General features: G+C 38.8%; 1 protein-coding gene across 5 annotated transcripts in view; it reads left to right on the top strand.

The window, feature by feature from the left end:
• efna3b (ephrin-A3b) overlaps positions 1-16,744 on the top strand; it is a 79,208-nt gene that overhangs the window by 38,420 nt on the left and 24,044 nt on the right. The window contains exon 1 of one of the 5 annotated variants that reach the window (XM_028013012.1): positions 6,534-6,658. The exons of the other annotated variants lie outside the window; for them this stretch is intronic. Within the exon in view, the coding sequence (XP_027868813.1) occupies positions 6,573-6,658 (86 nt within the window). The 5' untranslated portion in view covers positions 6,534-6,572. Of the gene's footprint in view, positions 1-6,533; positions 6,659-16,744 lie in introns of those variants that run through there. 5 annotated transcript variants of the gene reach the window in all.

Raw genomic sequence — 16,744 nt, 5'->3', positions numbered from 1 at the left:
TGTGACACAAAGTAACGTGTGTGGAACCTGTCCTCTGCTTACACATGTTAAAAAGAAAATATTTTCTTCTTTGAGCTTCTGGACAAACACATAAAAATCAGCCAAGCTGCGTTCTGATTGTTTTATAAACTTTAAAGCCTCAGTTTAAAGTCTTTTTACACTGAGAATCATGTGGGTAATCATTAACATGTCTAAAAAATGTTTATGACATATTCCTATACATAGCTACTTTGAATTTTTTGCTTTGGATCTAGTTTGGTGCCTATCTCCACTATTCATTGGGTGGGAGGCAGAGTTCAGGGTGAACAGGTTGCCGGTCCATCACAGGGCAACACAGGACAAACAACCCTACACACATATACTCACACCCGACCTAGAGACTAATTTACCTAAAAGTTATGTTGTTTGACCTTAGGAGGAAGTTGGACCTCTTAGAGATAATCTATACATGCAGGGAGAACATGCGAACTCTATGCAGAAAGACCCCAGGCCAGGATTTGAACCCATAACCTTTTTGACGTAAGGCAACAGTGCTTACGTTACCTTATGTAAGCACGTAAGGCTTACGTGCACGTGGACTATTCCACTGTGCAGTCCAGCATACACAATATGCAATTTAATTTCTTGTCATCCAAGAAATTAAATTAAATTAACACAAATATCTACAAATATAAAAGCTATACTCCCCATCAGTCAGTTGATCAGTTTTACAAAATAGCCAAGGACTTTAAATGTGTAATGTTTAATGCTAATGAGGCTAATAAGGGAGTCAGTGCATACATAACCTGGAATTTGTATGTTGCGCCACCTGAATTGCTGGCAGATCAAAAATCGTGGCTCACAAAACTTATTTCTTCAGGCCAAATAAGGACCTAAAACACTGAGGAATGATCAAGATATTTGAGACAGACCTTTAAACAGAGGTTGCATTCATTTTGTATAGAATTCTTGTTTGGGACTTTGCCTTTCCTTTGCATGTACCAAAGAGTAACATAACTCTTTGGTGCATGAGTCAAGTCAATTAAATGTTAAGTGGGGGTGAAATTGAAAGTATTGATTATTTTGCCCATCTCTTACCTTCAATGCCCAACGTTTCCAGTTGCTTTCAGTTTTTAACTTAACTTATTCTTATCACTACATTACTAATGTTCTCTTGTTCTGGTTCTTCAATAGATGACAAAAGAAACAAATAGTAGACTGATAAGGAGAATGCGGTGCTTAATTTAGGAGAGAAACAAACTTAGTTGAGAGTTCAGACAGAAATGTGAGTTCTGACTAACAGCTGGTGGTGTTAGTTCAGGGATAATGATAAACATTATAACAAAATAATGGGCGGGGGACCCTGTTACCGTGGCTTCTGATGTGGCTTTATCTTCTCTCTTAACACCCAACACCAGATTGCTCCCAACCTCTGCAGACTTGGATGGGAACGTGCAGTAAGCAAATCGCTGACCGCACGAGCTGCCGGCAAAGCTCGGGTTTGAATTTCAATCAGCGCACAACCAGGAGGAGGGATGGAAAGATGGTTGGAAGGAGGGGAAAGATGAAGGGGTCAGCTCAATGAGATAAGGAAGGGTGTGGAATGAGAAATGGATTATGAAAGTGGTAGCAGATGGAGATATTTTACATAGAGGCAGATAGATGGATGACAGGGTTGGGGGGAGGCTGCGACAAGGGGACAGAGCAGAGAGATAATTACTAAGATAGAGAAGGAAGTAAACCGCCAAAGAGAAAGAGGGGATTACAACTTTCCACCACGGTGGATAGATTGGCAGTAGCAGACAGGAAGACAGGCAAGACAGAGGTGCAGGAGATGAGAGGAACAGGTGATGCCAAGCAGAGGCAGAAAAGACATGGATAGAGAGTATTTGATGGTGAGGGATGACAGTGGGTGAGAGAGAGAAGTCCTTGCCAGAGGGAACAAATATGTCTAAAAGCAAACACCAACGATTCATTTCTCAGTCAATTTTCCCTTGCACTTACTATGTTTTTTTGTGTGATATAAGGCTTGCCTATTTGTATTCTTAAGCAAATTTATCCTCTCATGTGCAGTGCTTAACTAGATGCACACGCACAAACATCCGTGTACAAATGCTCAGTGGTCTCTCAAGACGTAACGAACATCTTTTCGTATTCCTGAAATTGGCTGAATCAAAGAGCTGCTAACAAGACAGGGAGTCGGTTTATCAAAAGAGCTCCTCAGCAGCCGAGGTGAGTGGCTAAAACGTGGTTTCAAAAGAGATATTTTTAAATATGCAACCAGGAGGCAGCGGCACACCAGTGGCGGTTCCAAACTCTTGCTGCATTTACATTTTGACAATGTTCATATGCTTGAGGAGCAGAGTATCCCCAGGTGGGAAGAAGAGAAATCGAGTTTAAAAGTGGGAGGAAGTGTTTTGGGCCTCTAGGCTTCTTAGAGTAAAAGTTTGATTTAGTTTATAAACTAGAATGGTTAGGGATTTGTTACTATGTTGATAACGTGGATACTGTTACAAATTTTCTGTTCTAGTCTTTGCATTCCTAACAACTTATGAATAGGAGTCTCTCTTTTGCTTATAATACAAAAGCACTTACCGCAGATTTGCATTTGTGAAGAATATGTTACAATTTTAATTATAGAATTTTATACAGGATCTCCTAAGTTGCTGTCACACTGTTTCCCATCTCCCCACATGTTGGCATATTACATAAAATGTGTTGCAAAGCTTTTATTTGTGGGCATGTAGCAGATTACATCCTATCATATCTTTGAAGTATGTCTGGATGGGATACATAACTTTTCACTACGACATCAAGTTCTTGCTTTATTTATTTTAAATGGAAGTAACATCTAACTACCTGGAAATTATATTTCAAATATTTGTGAGTGCCTGCAAGTGATCAGATAATTCTTAGCCAAATTAAAAAGAATATAGATTTAGGCATCAGTTTCTCTTTCATGTATCCAGCATTTAGTGTTTTCAACTACACTGAATGAGCACATGGGATGCTAGATGCAGTCCATCTTCTACCAGAAGGAAAAGGTTATTACATGTTGTCTAATGAGAGTTTAAATTACAAATAATGCTTCCTCTAATGGTTTTACCTCTGCAGAAGCATCAACATCCAAACAATCTTATTTAATTTTACTTTCAGGGGAAGTTTGACAGCAGAAACAGTATTGGCTACCTCTACACCATGCACCGTCCCGCCCGACATCATTCTTACACATAAAAAGAAACAGCCTTTTAAAGTTGGCACGTAAAGTAACGAGAGTGCGGCACCCATTAGCAGACTGATGTTATAGGAGCACCTTAGCTGACAACTTTTCGGCAAAGTGAGATGGAGAGAAGAAATGAAGACCAGCAGAAAGAGCGGAGAGATGAGATAAAAAGGAAAGTCATTTTGTAGTTGTCCTGTTTGTGCACACCTCCGTTTCTGTCTGCATGGATGATAGAATATGACGCTGACTTAGTGTCAGGCTCTTCGCTGACACCTGCTGTAGGAAAAGATTACAGAGATAGGGTGGTAAAAGAGGCGATGAAAGAGGACAGAGGGCAGATTTGGATGCAAAGATACTCACTCAGTGGTCATTTCCTGCAAAATCTGAATGAGAACTTACTCTCTCCTCCTAGATTTATTTATTTTTTTAGTTAATCTCCATCTCCTTTATCAATAATCACCTTTTGTTTTCTTTTGTTCTCCTAATTTGTTGAGAGTTTTTTAACATTTTATTTTATCTAAGCACTTTGTTTATCTGCCTTTGTCTCTTCTCCCAATGTTAAATGTGAATTCCCGGCAGTGGATGGCCAGAAGACCTGATTTTGACAGAGCTTATCAGAGGTGTGGTGAAAACAATATCAAAAGTGACAGTTTAGAGGGTGTTTGTATGTAAGACAGACAGAAACAGGGACTATTTTTCTTTACAAAGACAATTCTGACGCGGCAGCTGTTAACGTGTCAAAATGAACGGAAAAATTCTGCGGTGTGCTAGTTTACTTAAACTAATGTCACATCCCCTCCTATCTCCTAAATGAGTGTGTGCATGCCTTTGCTTTTCACTGCGTGCACGCTGTCAGCAAAAAGTTGGTGCTGAAAACTGATAAACCATTATGCACGACGTGGGAGTGCATGTTTATGTGCCATTTGGTGTGTACTTGTGTGTGTGCGAGCAGGCGAGTGTGTGTTCGGTTTAATGATCTTTTTGATGGTTCGCTGTAGCGGATATTGAGATGGATGGTCCATATGCTCTTTATGGGCCATGCATATTTCATATTCCAGCAGCAAAGCTGAGCGGAGCAGGCATTGCTTATATGGCCAGGATGTTGCACTGGGACGTGGGAAGACTTTATGAGGCCTCAAATGCACATCCCACAGCTTTCCTCCTTTCTCCCCCCCTTTTTTCCAGTAAATGCCAGAATACAAATAAATACAGCACATTTCTAAAAGACACCTTAACACCAATAAACTATAATTCTGTTTAAAGCTATCTGCTTTATAATGGACCCAGGTGCCCACCTGCTCATTGCTGTCATGAGTGTATGTGTGTTGAAATATTATTTACACCAAAGAGCTGCACTTTAGCTCAGAGTTGAGCCAATTACAGCTTTTCAACTTGTTGTGATAAAAAAAAAAAAAAAAAAAAAAAAAAAAAAAAAAAAAAATTAGAATTGTCAAACAAATACCAGATTACAGAGCTGCCTTATTTAGTTTCACTGGAAACTAAAGATGAATTTATTAAATATGTATATGTGTAATATGTGTAGCTGCAGTACACATATAATGTGTTAAATTGTAATGTTGTCGTTTATAGTATGTTGAATATCGGCAAATGACAAAACAAAATGCTCATATTAAATATGATGCATTTTTTAAATCATGCCTTCTGCCAGTTAATTCCCACAAATATTGATTCCCACTAAAAGCTTCCAATTTGAAATATTTTACATAACTTTCAACAACTTACACCTTACATCAAAAGGACGAATCATATACAGTGTCCTTGACATTCATGCATCTCAATACAGATAAAACATCTATTTTATTTGCAACACATGTTGCCATATGCTCTAAAATATGATCTCCTCTGCAAATGAACGCACCTTTTTTGGAGTTATCTGATAATTGACAAGTTGTTGGCGTATAAAGAAACAGGACAGTGAGAAGGAAGGAGTGACAGATTGACAGCTGGCAGAGGAATATGTCTCTTAGGAGAGGACCGTCAAAGATTGGACCAGAAATGAGAAAGTAAAAGTTGGACAGATGGAAGGATGCTGATAAGCATGAGGAGACATAAGAGAATGGCTGATAGTGGGGGCAGGGTGGATGGGTGGGACATGAGAGGAGGGATGTTTTACTGATACTCTGATACTTTGACAGACTGCTCATGTTCAGTGGAGAGAGTCGACCACATCATCAAGCACTGACACAAACACCCCCTGACATGCCAACAAATCAAGATCCTTCTCCGTTTGTAATCCCTTCAAACTCTGTCTCTGTTTTTTACATTAATATTTCTGCTGCTCTGCCGTCACAGGTTTATATTTTCATTAGACCCTGCATTTGTACTCTTAAAGTTTTTGCACGGGAGAGCTACAGTACTCTCAAAAATATATTTCTCCTTACAGATTTCTTCTGTTTTGATTTATTTTTGTAACAGTTAAATGTTTTATGTCAAGAAATGCATTTTAATATCAGGCAAAGACAGCCTGATTAAACACAGGAGGCAATTTGCAAAATTTGATTTTATTTTTTGAAAAGATAAAAGATACTGAGTTTCATATTGAGAGTATCTCAAACTTTAGCATGTATTCAGGATTTGCTTTTCTTTTTATTTGTTTGTTTTTTCAGTTACCTTTCAGTTTTATAGTCTCTTTTTTTAGTTACTGTTTGGTTTGTCTGTATTTAGTACACTGTTTCTGGTACTGCATTTTATGTTGTCTCTGTCATACCTGCTTTCCAAAAAAAGCTTGATAAATATATGAGTGCAAAAAGTGGAAAAGAAACGAAAGAATAAAAACTATACAAAACAATCTTACCCCAGGTGAAAAATACATTTTGGCTTCTTATTAAGTCTTGACTAACCTGTGAATAATCACAGTTTTTTTTTTAATATTAGCTCACCTTCTCTAGCCACACCTTGGCCTGACTCACAGGCAGGTCTATAGAACCAAGATATTGCTTAGATAGAACCTGTCTCACAGCATGAAGAAGGCCAAACATCCCAAAACACTTAATGCCTGGCTGTTCCAAAACAGATGAGCACGCTTCGGTCACACAAAATTAAGGGTTTTGCATGACTATTTAAAATGTTGTGCCATGAACCTAAATAGACTGTTTGTGTTTGAAACACCGGCAGAATATTGGAATTAAAACAAATTTGCAAAAAAGAGTGGCCAAAACTCCATAACAGCATTTTAAAAACTCGTTGCCAATTACAACAAATGATTGATGGTTGCCGTGGCTGCCAAGTGTGGCACAACCAGTTTTTAGGTTATGGGTACAATCACTTTTTAACACAGTGGCCAAGTTGTTTTGTATTTTCTCAGGTTATCTTTGACATTAAGATCTTATTTTACACAGAGAAGAAATATATGGGGAATCAAATCCTTTTTTCACAGCACAGTGAGGACCTGGCTGTTGAACTGACTGAGTGTAATGAAACAAAGCCTATGTATTTGTAAGTACGGACTCCACATGCTATAGATACATTCAGGCAGTTGTTCTGTTCTTTCATAAGCTACACAAGTTCCAACTTTGTGTTTTATTTGTAGGCCTTTGCTGACTTTTATTTAGGGGTCGAAAAACTTGTTTGCTCATTCATTAGCCGACAAAGCCTTGTGCTTGTGTTGTCACTTTGGCCTGCATGCTTTCTCTGTGCAAAGACATCAGTATGCTCTCTTTGTCTTTTATGTTCCTCTTTGACAAAGAATAAAAATAGAAAGCTCACAATCAGGTAAGCTTGATCATTATTGTTTCCTGGTGAGCAAGCTTTCGTTTTCCTCCGCTCGTTGTTTCACTCCATTGATTCAATTTTTCCTAAACGGGTAATTGAGCTCTCATTGTTTAGATTAGCAAAGGGCCTCCATCAGCATGCTTTAATTTCAGGCCTTTGTGACCAAGTATGTTTGAATGCCTTTAATTAATTCTCGATGTCAATGTTCATTAATAGAAACATTGGAGCTCAATGTCATCTCCTGCCTGACAAGACTACCCAGACATATTTAAACACTTGAAAGACGTGTGTGTGCGTGTGCCATCACTGTCCATCTTTTTTTTTATACTAAAGCTAAGAGAAGCTGTTGCTGCTGCTCACCGGTGATAACATTTATTGTTCTCTTCACATAACCATCCAATAGCAATAGATATCTCTAACTGTGTTTCACTGACTACATGTCCAATTGCGCAAAATGGACTTAGGAAATAAATTTGCTCAATAGAAACATGTCAATTTTAGAAAAATCACACTGTTTTCATGAAAAGATTTTGCGTTAGGATAAGGTGATTTTTTCAACCATATCAAATTTTGTGTATTTTGGGCTGTCTTACTTGTTTAATTAAATCATTTGGTCACTTTGTTTTAAGTATTGTTGTAAATTGTAGGAATCACTGAAATATGTCCTGTCTAAGATGTTCTGTCTGGCTTTCAAAATATGCACAATCTTTATACAAGGTGGAAGTTCTGATTTTTACCTTCTGAATACAATCGCAAAAGAGGAAGTCACTGAGTAAATGCCTTCTGCTTGTTTGAGTGTAGCTTGATCGATGACAGCAGATTCAAGCTTCTTTTTTCTTCTTTCAGAAGCAAATGAATACAAATAAAGTATAATATTCAGAGAGAACAAAACTAATAATATCACAAGAGAAGTCAGACTAATTCTATGTGGCCATTTCTTTGTTAATATAAAGCTTTTTTCTTTTTTACTATTAGTTGCCTTGTTCTTTTGTACTTGCGTGTGAGGGGTCTGACTACATTACTCAGCAGCTTTTGTAGACCAGCTACTCCTGTGTGTGACAACAAGCTTAACATGTCTTTCTTGTCTTTATTCTTCTGGTAATTATTTTTTCTCCCTGAATCAGCCTGAAAAGTGAGACTTAGCGTCTCCCTTAATGTTTGGTGGTAAAGAAGGTAATACAAATTAAAAGCCAAAATAAACACTGACATTCAAAGACATTGCAGTATAAACAAGTCCCTAAGTCATGTTGCAAACCTTTACAGTAACTCTTTCCTCCAGTTTGCCTACAATGCATGAAGCAGGATGCTGCATCTGCCTCACAATCTCACTATGATGAAATGTGGCTATATTGGGAGAATATATGAATACGTTGAGTATATGTGCAGTTAATGCCATTTTCAGTTTCAAGAAAATAGCGCATTTCACATTTAAGAGACAGGATATTTATCACTTTCCTCTAATCTCATGGCACTATTTGCTTGGTATTTTAGTGTTGAGCCTAACCGATTGCAGCGTTTGCTTAAATATTCTTTCTCTCTGTCTCTTTTTGAAAATACAAATATTAAGGAATATTTTTAGAGATCCTTTTTTTTAAAAAAAGAACATAGTCTTTTCTTCTGACCATATTTCATTTTGTGGACATCTCCCCTGGAGTGCAAGTGAAACATATAAAACTGGTTGTACGGTAAAACAGATTTAGCAACACTTCTTCTCCACCTCACTGCTTTCAGCCTACTCCTTTTGGACCCAGAAGGAACGAAAAAAAAACAAAACAGAAACTAAAAATTCCCCACCTTAATTTGCTTTAAAACATGTTTTGGCACAGTAATAGCAGATGATTTGTGATAATACAGAATGATAATAAGTAATGCTTAATTGGCCATTAGAGAGAAAGAGGATGTTAAAGTAAAGGGGGGTGTATTTTAGCACAAACCCCTGATGTCCTCCCCACCCTCGTTCTTTCCCCTCTATTTCTGCTAAAATCGAGGACTTCTTTGGTCGTCATAGAGACTAATGTTGAAAGCCAGCTGAGGTTTTGTCTTGAAAGCCCATTAGGCTGGAGCTTAGTTGGCACTCGCCTCGGTTTTGCTTTTCTTTGCTTCCTTTAGAGCAACAAAGGAAAAAAAGTACGCCATGTGTTTAACTGCACTCTAATTTAGTGTGAGGGTTAAATAAAAGTTGCAGTTTCCTCTGAGCTGTTGTCTTGCATAAAGTGTCCCCCAGGTTTTTCCTAATATATCGGAAAACTTGACCACATACGGCTACGCAGTTGGGCACGGCACTAACAAGCAGATCATGGTGTTAAATATATTCACTGGCCACAATATTAGGAACACTTTACCAGTACGATTTTTTTTTCTTGCTTTAAATCTTTTTATGTCCTTTAGATTTTATGGAAGGCAGATTCATTGCTTGAAACTTGAGCAATAAAACAAATGCTAATGCCAAGAGGTACAAATAATTTTGAGCTCAACTATAATTGGTTATTTTTACCACTATTCTCTCATTTCTTGCAATCCAATAAACAAAAATAGTTGTACACATATTGGATTACAATTGAAAAAAATAACAAATGTAACATTAAATCCAATGAACACTTTGAGTTTTGTGAACCCTGCATTTCTTTTTTAATTGTAAGGACAAGGTTACAACAGATTTGAGTTAATGTAAATGCACAGGTCTGACTCACAGATATGACTCAACGCATCCTAGATTCATGTCTAAATGAGGTTTCCATGTTGCCTTCGACCTGAAATGAAATCTATCTCAGTGGGAAATGGCAACCTATGTGGTCTTCTCCTGCTGTAGCCCATCTGCTTCGAGGCTTGAAGCAGAGAATATCACCTCTGCTATCAGAGATGATATTCTTCCCAACTTTTTTGTAATTGTTGCTTGAATTATTTTCTGTCTCGGGTTGTAAAGAACCGATAGATAGATAGATAGACAGACAGACAGACAGACAGACAGACAGACAGACAGACAGACAGACAGATAGATAGAAAGAATTGATTTGCTATTTGGGTTAGCAAGGAATTGAACAGGTGTTCCTAATATAGTGGCATGTGAGTGGGGTTTAGGAGTGCTTATGTTTTATGAGGCAGAATCATCCCACCCACCCTGTAGTTCAAGTGGGTTAAAACAAGTGCATGCAGAAAAAGAGGTATTTGCAAATTCTCCATGACCCAGGTCTGCTTGATTGATGGCGCCAGTCCCTCCGCCTGGCGAGCCCCGTTTCTTAGCCCAGATCCCTCAGTAAAACGGCTCTGCAGAGGGATCTGAGTAATAAGCTGCTGTTGTAGGGACTACAGGCTTATCCCTGCTCCGGAGTGGTCTTGATATCCAAGCCTCCAGAAGCCGGCCCAAACACATCAGTCAGCGGCACACGTACTGCCACGTGATTTTGCCAGGAAGTGAGCCCAAACAGGCTGGGGCAATGATTGTAATGCAGTCGATTGATCAGGTTTCACAGTACGCTTCCAAGCGATCAATGTGTAGGGCAGTGTACTGATGTTAGTATGTTTTTTTAATGTTTTTTATTTGTGGGCACAAGGGGGTCAGGGCTAGTGTTGTATGTTTGGGACAGTGCATGTAGGAATCAATAGCTGGGTCAGAGGGTAATGTCTCACTGAGTGCTGAGTCTATACAAAGCCATCAGAGAGGATCACCATCAATCATGTAGAAGCTTAGTGAACGTATGCTTTCTTTCTCTTCAGTGCGTTTCTTTACCTCTGATGTCCCGAGCGTCTGAGGGGATCACTGCTGCTCGTGTAAGGGCTTTGGGAACAGAGACTGAGGGAGATGCAGGGAAGCAGAGGGATATAGAAGCCCACAGATGGTTGATGGGAACAAAGTGGCAGAAGAGGAATGAAAGACGGGTTTGTTTTGCAAATATTGAGTGATCGACACAGTGCCTTGCAAAGGTTTTCATGCCTATTTGAAGTTTTACGCATTTTCACACATCACAACTGCAAACCTCTATGTACTCTATTGGGATTTTATGTCCTAGACAAACACAAAGTAGTGCATGACTGAAGTGAATGGAAAATAGTGCTTAGTTTCCAGCGTTTTTAAAAATACTACTAAGTAAAGTTTGACGAGTATGCTTTAAATATCGCCCCCTTTACTCTGATATTCCAAATTAAAATACAGTGCAGCCAATTTTCTAATTGGCAAATTTAGTCCACCTTTGTGATATGTTGTACAAACATATTTATATATAAATATGCGCCATTGTAAATGATCGAATTATCAGGAAATAGAAACACAAGAAAGTTGAGCTTAGCAAGTGAAAGCAACAGTAGTGCCCATGGTCATTGGAGCAGTCGGGACATTGACCCCCACACTAAAGAAATGGCTCCAGCAGATATTTGGAGAAACACAAGAGATCTTTGTCCAGGAGATAACAAATTGCAGACCAACACAAAATTCAGGTGTTCTTTATTTTCTTTGACCTGATGTATTCTGACATCTCTATTCTCCTTCCTTCATCTTCTGGTCGAGCATGTGTTTTGGCCTCGCCTTTCTCCATCTGTTTTTCCCTTCATGCTCATTTCCTCCCTTCCAACTATCTGCGTGTGCGAGAATGGAACCCACAATAAAAGCACATGTGATGGATGCCTGTGCGAGGAGAACATGCTTATTACCGAGCATAATCGTGCTGGACAGTATGCTTGTTGAATGTGGCTCCACTTTGGAGCCGGACAGCTCGATCAAAGGGGCCAATAAAGCGGGCCGTGAGGTTTTGAGAGGACGTCTGAAGGAATAAGAGTGAAAGGAAAGAGAGAGGAAGTGGAAATACAGTAGTGTGCAAACGGTAAGGCAAGAGCAGAAAAGTGAAGCAAATGTGGGAAAAGGACGGAGAAGAGAAAAGATGCCCGTTTAATTGGATCATATGTGAGGGCTCTAATCAAGAATCCCTGTTATCTCTAATACTTTGATCAATTACCGATGATGAACCAACGCTGCGCAGGGCTAGACTGCTATATATGCTTGTTAAAGTGTGGGTTTGTGTGTAGAGAAGGGAGCATATACTGCTGTGTTAAGACACACTCTAGAAACATACTGATTTTAATGGGGAGGATTTAGAATCAAGTCAACCATTTCACGGCGTCAGACAAACGTATACACGTAAGTTTTTCATCAGCTCCACATGCTTGCTGTCAGGCAATACCAAACAGAAACAGAGGGAACGAATGGGGTTTAGGAGAAAAAAGAAAAGAGGAGCAGGATGCAGTGAGGAAGACTCCTGTCTGTGTTTGATGAGAGCCTCATTGATGCTACAAATCTCTGGGAGTCTCCGTTCAGCAGGGGAGCCATTCAATTATACCTACCGCTCCGCTGACTGATTGGAGTCCTCCCGCAACAGTGTTCGCATCTCTGTACCAAACTGAGATGCGATTAAGATTTTAGGCCCCAGGAGGCAGAGAGGCTTTTAAAAATCCTGATTGGCAATTTTTTGTTACGCTACTGGACAACTTTTAATCTGTCCCAACCTTATGTCCATCTGCGGTGCCTCCTTTGATTTCTGTAACCTTGTTTTATCTTGGCATTTATATTTTTATCTTTCTTTTTTGGTAGTTTGCTGACTGTCAAACAGCTTCAAACACCCACTGCAGCCTAATCAACCCCATGTAGGGTTGTACTTTGATGGCCAAGTGCTCAGCAGATAGAAATAGTAAACAGAAAAACTTAGACACGTAAATCCTCAGTGTCTCAATATCACCTACTGGGATAAACCCACTTATCGGGGTCTGTTGTTGAGCAGCGTTCGCCTCCCCTTCAACATGGCGTTGGAACGTATCTGCAGAAAGATGACAACTTTTAAAAAGTGGAATTATGAAATAATGTGTTGCATTTTCAACTAAACTCTTTACAAATACTTTTGGAATTTTTCATATTGCTACTAAATCAATTGGAAAAGAAAACACATACAGTTGTGCAACACTGCACGTATCTGACGAACCAAGTAAATATTTAGCAGTACACTCCACCGTCGGCTCTACAAATGGAAAAGAACCTGAAAGAGCTAACTTTCTGGGTAAAACCTTAGATCATGACTGACTATTAAGAATATTTGTACTAGTTTCACATATGACATTTTTACAAGTCATATAAGGAAAAAACTCAGTTAAGGACCAGGATCACAACGGCGGCTGTACACAGGCGGCTGTACTATTATTTGTTGCAATAATAGTAGCTGAGTCTCATAATTGCAAATAGTTGTGATGTGCACTGTTATTTGTCTGTTTTCATTCCAGTATTGAAAGCTGCTTTAAAAGGTGTACCTTCTATATATTTTCAGATTTTTTTCTAGATTTAGGCGTTGCCTCTCATTATAACACAACTCACCTTAATTCAAAAATAAATGAATAAATAAAATCTTTTTATTATTCTGTTGTATCTTTTTTTTAATGCCATAGGGATTTCATTGCTGTGCAGCTTCCTCCAATACTATCTTAGCCCCAATAGCCCCTTTTAATGAACAGCAGGAGAAGTAAGGCAGTCCTTGAAGCTCGTTCTACAAAACGGGCTGTTTGCGCTCTCTGTCAAAGTGTTTTATTGAAGCACGATACTCCGAGAGGCGAGGCAAATAATAGGCAGGCAGGGGGCAACTCTGTGGCATTATATTGCCTCTGACTGATTTATATCGGCAACATGCCCTCTGTAAGTCTCCCCCTCACACCCTCACTGATGTGATTTTTACAGTAGTGACATTGATCCGGGCCTTCTTTGATCTTGCTCTTAGCTGTTGCTATCTCTCTCTGCTCCCCAGTGGCCACACTCTGCTGCTTTTTAACCCCAACTACCCCTTGTCTCATCTTATAAGTCCTCCATCTCTCCTGCCGATCTTTCCATCTCTCCATCTCGCTGGAGGATCTGTTTATATATAAGTGTGTGTTGGCTCTTGGAAACTGCTGTTCAGCTCCTCTGAGTTGTGCTGCTGAAGAGGCGACTCATTGAACTGGATTCTTATCAGCTTTAACTAGGCAGGTGGCACTTCAAAGAGAGAAAATTTGTGGGGATTTTAAAAATGTGAAAAAAAATTCACAATTTAATAGAACATAATCAAATACGCAGTCGCAGTCAAAGAGCAAGAGGTAGGATAATATCAACTCTCTGATACTAACTTCCATGTTTTTTTAGGTCTGACCTGATGTTTTCCACTTCTTTTCTAAGTACGGTAAAACATACAACAAGATTTACTTGATCTCATTTTTATTTCAACACTTAAAAGTAACAAGTAGTAAGTAGTTGCACGGTGCTTGATAGAGGTAATAGTTTTAAATTTAACAGAAATTAAAGAATATCCCCAAATCTTTTGCAAAATATGTATCTGCATATTTATTTCTTCTTAGAACATTTACAGGCTAAAAAGTGTCTTATCTTTTTTTAGCTTTGATGCATTTTTGAACATGAAAAAAAACCTGAGTTTCCATTGTTTGAAGTGCCAATCACTCATCAGTCATTCACAACAAAACTGGCCAATTGATGAGTCCATCACTCTTCATGAAAAATATGAGAGCGAAAACTAAAGACATGATTGCAGAGATTGGAACAATGTGACACTAATAAATAATTTAGAAATGAGTTTTAGTCATAAATGATTATATTTACAATTTTCCCCTGTAGAATGGAGAAGATTGCAGGAACAGTATGACAGTTTTACCAGACTATTACAACTACACTGTAAAGAAAAAGAAAAAACAACAACTCTAATTTGCAGTAAAATACCGGCAGCTGTGGTTGCCAGAATTTTACCATATGGTTACAATTAAATTTATGTTAAATTTTACTGTATAAAATTTACCGTATAAGAAGATGTACCAACTGTTGTTCAACTCCACAGACTCATTTGTTTCTCAGCAAAAAAATTCAGGTTACAGTTTGTATCTTGTTCATTTTCTTATAGAAAACAAACAAGTAATTTGGTTTAAGTTGTACAGATTAAATAAGGCTCTACTCTCAGTCATTCCAAAGTTCCTTTTTACATGCATGAGAAGCATTTTGTTTAAACATGCTTGTGCTGATAATAGTAGCAGATGTATTTTCCTGCGCAGATAAGATTAAGGGTTTGATATCGGAAATGATGGTCTGAATACATTTTTCATGCGCCTCCTCCGTCCTGCATACTCCCTGTTATCTAATCTTACTATTAAATTGACCACATCTTATTTTCTGACTACCCTTGACATAAAACTACTTCGCTTTATGCTGTTCAAGCACTCTGATGAGAGTTTTACATAAAATTTCATTGGGCACTTATTTGTTTCCACGTGTGTGTGTACTTAATATTCCCCTTAGATCTCACTGCATGAAATGCAGTGTTTGTTTTGTGCATTGTGCAACATCGCATGTACAGTGGGAATTCTACAGCCAGCTTTTATCTTTGGAAACTCATTTACTTTCAGATTGCTCCAGGATGATGCCCCCAGATGCCCCCCCCCCCCATTATCCCTTCATCTCAGTAAACTTGCTTTTGTTTGGGAGCATAAAACATTCCAACTGTATCTTTTTAAGTCTGTTACATTCCTGCTCTCAGAGTTCTTTCTCTTAATTTGCATTCACGCCTCCCTCGTGGACCGAAACTCACTTTTGTTCTTTATGGGGTTTTTTGTCCTGGTTTATGTCTCCAGGAAACATGAAAGAAACTTTGTTGTTCTTCTAATGTTATATTTAAAAAGTAAAAAGGGTTAGTAAATGACATAATGAGGGAACGTGAAGGAAGGTGAGTGGAGAGCAGAAGATGAGTTTTTAACTGTCTTTGTTACTAAAAGAAAGACATAAAAAAAAACAAAGAGCTTTGAGAAAAAGACAAATCCAGGAAGGGTTTTAACTGAGCCGAGAAACGCAGCAGCAAGAGAGAGAAAGAGAGAGACAGAGACACTGGGAACAGAGGTTCGATCTTCATTTAATAATTGAATAATAATCTCCCTGGAGACGTGACCTAGAACTGGCAAACAGGGAAAGAGGCTAAAGATTACACTCTGCTGCCCCCTTGTGACTTTATCCTGTCACATATCTAACTTTTGAGTGAGTGAGTGAGTGTGTACAGACGACCATCGATGTGTGTATGATTTACAACTGCAAACGGTCTGTGTCACACAGATATGGGCCTGTGTATGTGTGACGGGGAGGGAAAGGAAGATGCCTTTGGGTGACAGGAAGGAATCTATTTTACTTTGTCTCACACACGCACATACACACACCCCCGCACGCCCACACAGCTTCACAATCAGACCTTATCTTTCTGTCAAGCGGAGCCTTTTTTAGGGTTGACGCTGATATATGAGCTGGGAGGATGGAGAGGAACGTTGCCAGGACTTTGACGGCTGATGCGAGCACAGCATTTGCGCTCCGGTTGATGTACGAGCGCAGGGGTTAGGGGACAATGCAGCGCTGACACCAGGAGAAGAAGCTTGTGGCCCTGGGCCCTTGAGTCCATCCTGAAGAGGAAGCTCTATGTTCTTTAAATACAGTAACCCGACAGGAATAAACACAAACACACACATGCTTTGTGTTATTAATATCTAGATAAGGTGAAGGCATTCCTGCAGAAAGAATACAAACACTACATTCTGATGTATTTGCATCACGTCTTGGAATTTTAACAGCAGACTACATGGCTAACATGTGTGTAGATGAAATTGCTCAAATCTGCTGATAATTAAAACTTTTACTTGTTTGAAGATTGAAAGATACTACATATTAAAAAAAGGGTGGAACGTTTGCTTTGATTCTCTTTTAAATGTTCATAGTTTCATCAAAAATGCTGCATAATGTTTTATAATGTCTAATGTTGTGTAACGTTT

Source organism: Xiphophorus couchianus, chromosome 3 (assembly GCF_001444195.1).
Source record: "Xiphophorus couchianus chromosome 3, X_couchianus-1.0, whole genome shotgun sequence".
Lineage (NCBI taxonomy): Eukaryota > Metazoa > Chordata > Actinopteri > Cyprinodontiformes > Poeciliidae > Xiphophorus > Xiphophorus couchianus.
Note: the sequence above shows the minus strand (reverse complement) of the source record. Positions and strands in the feature narration are given on the sequence as shown.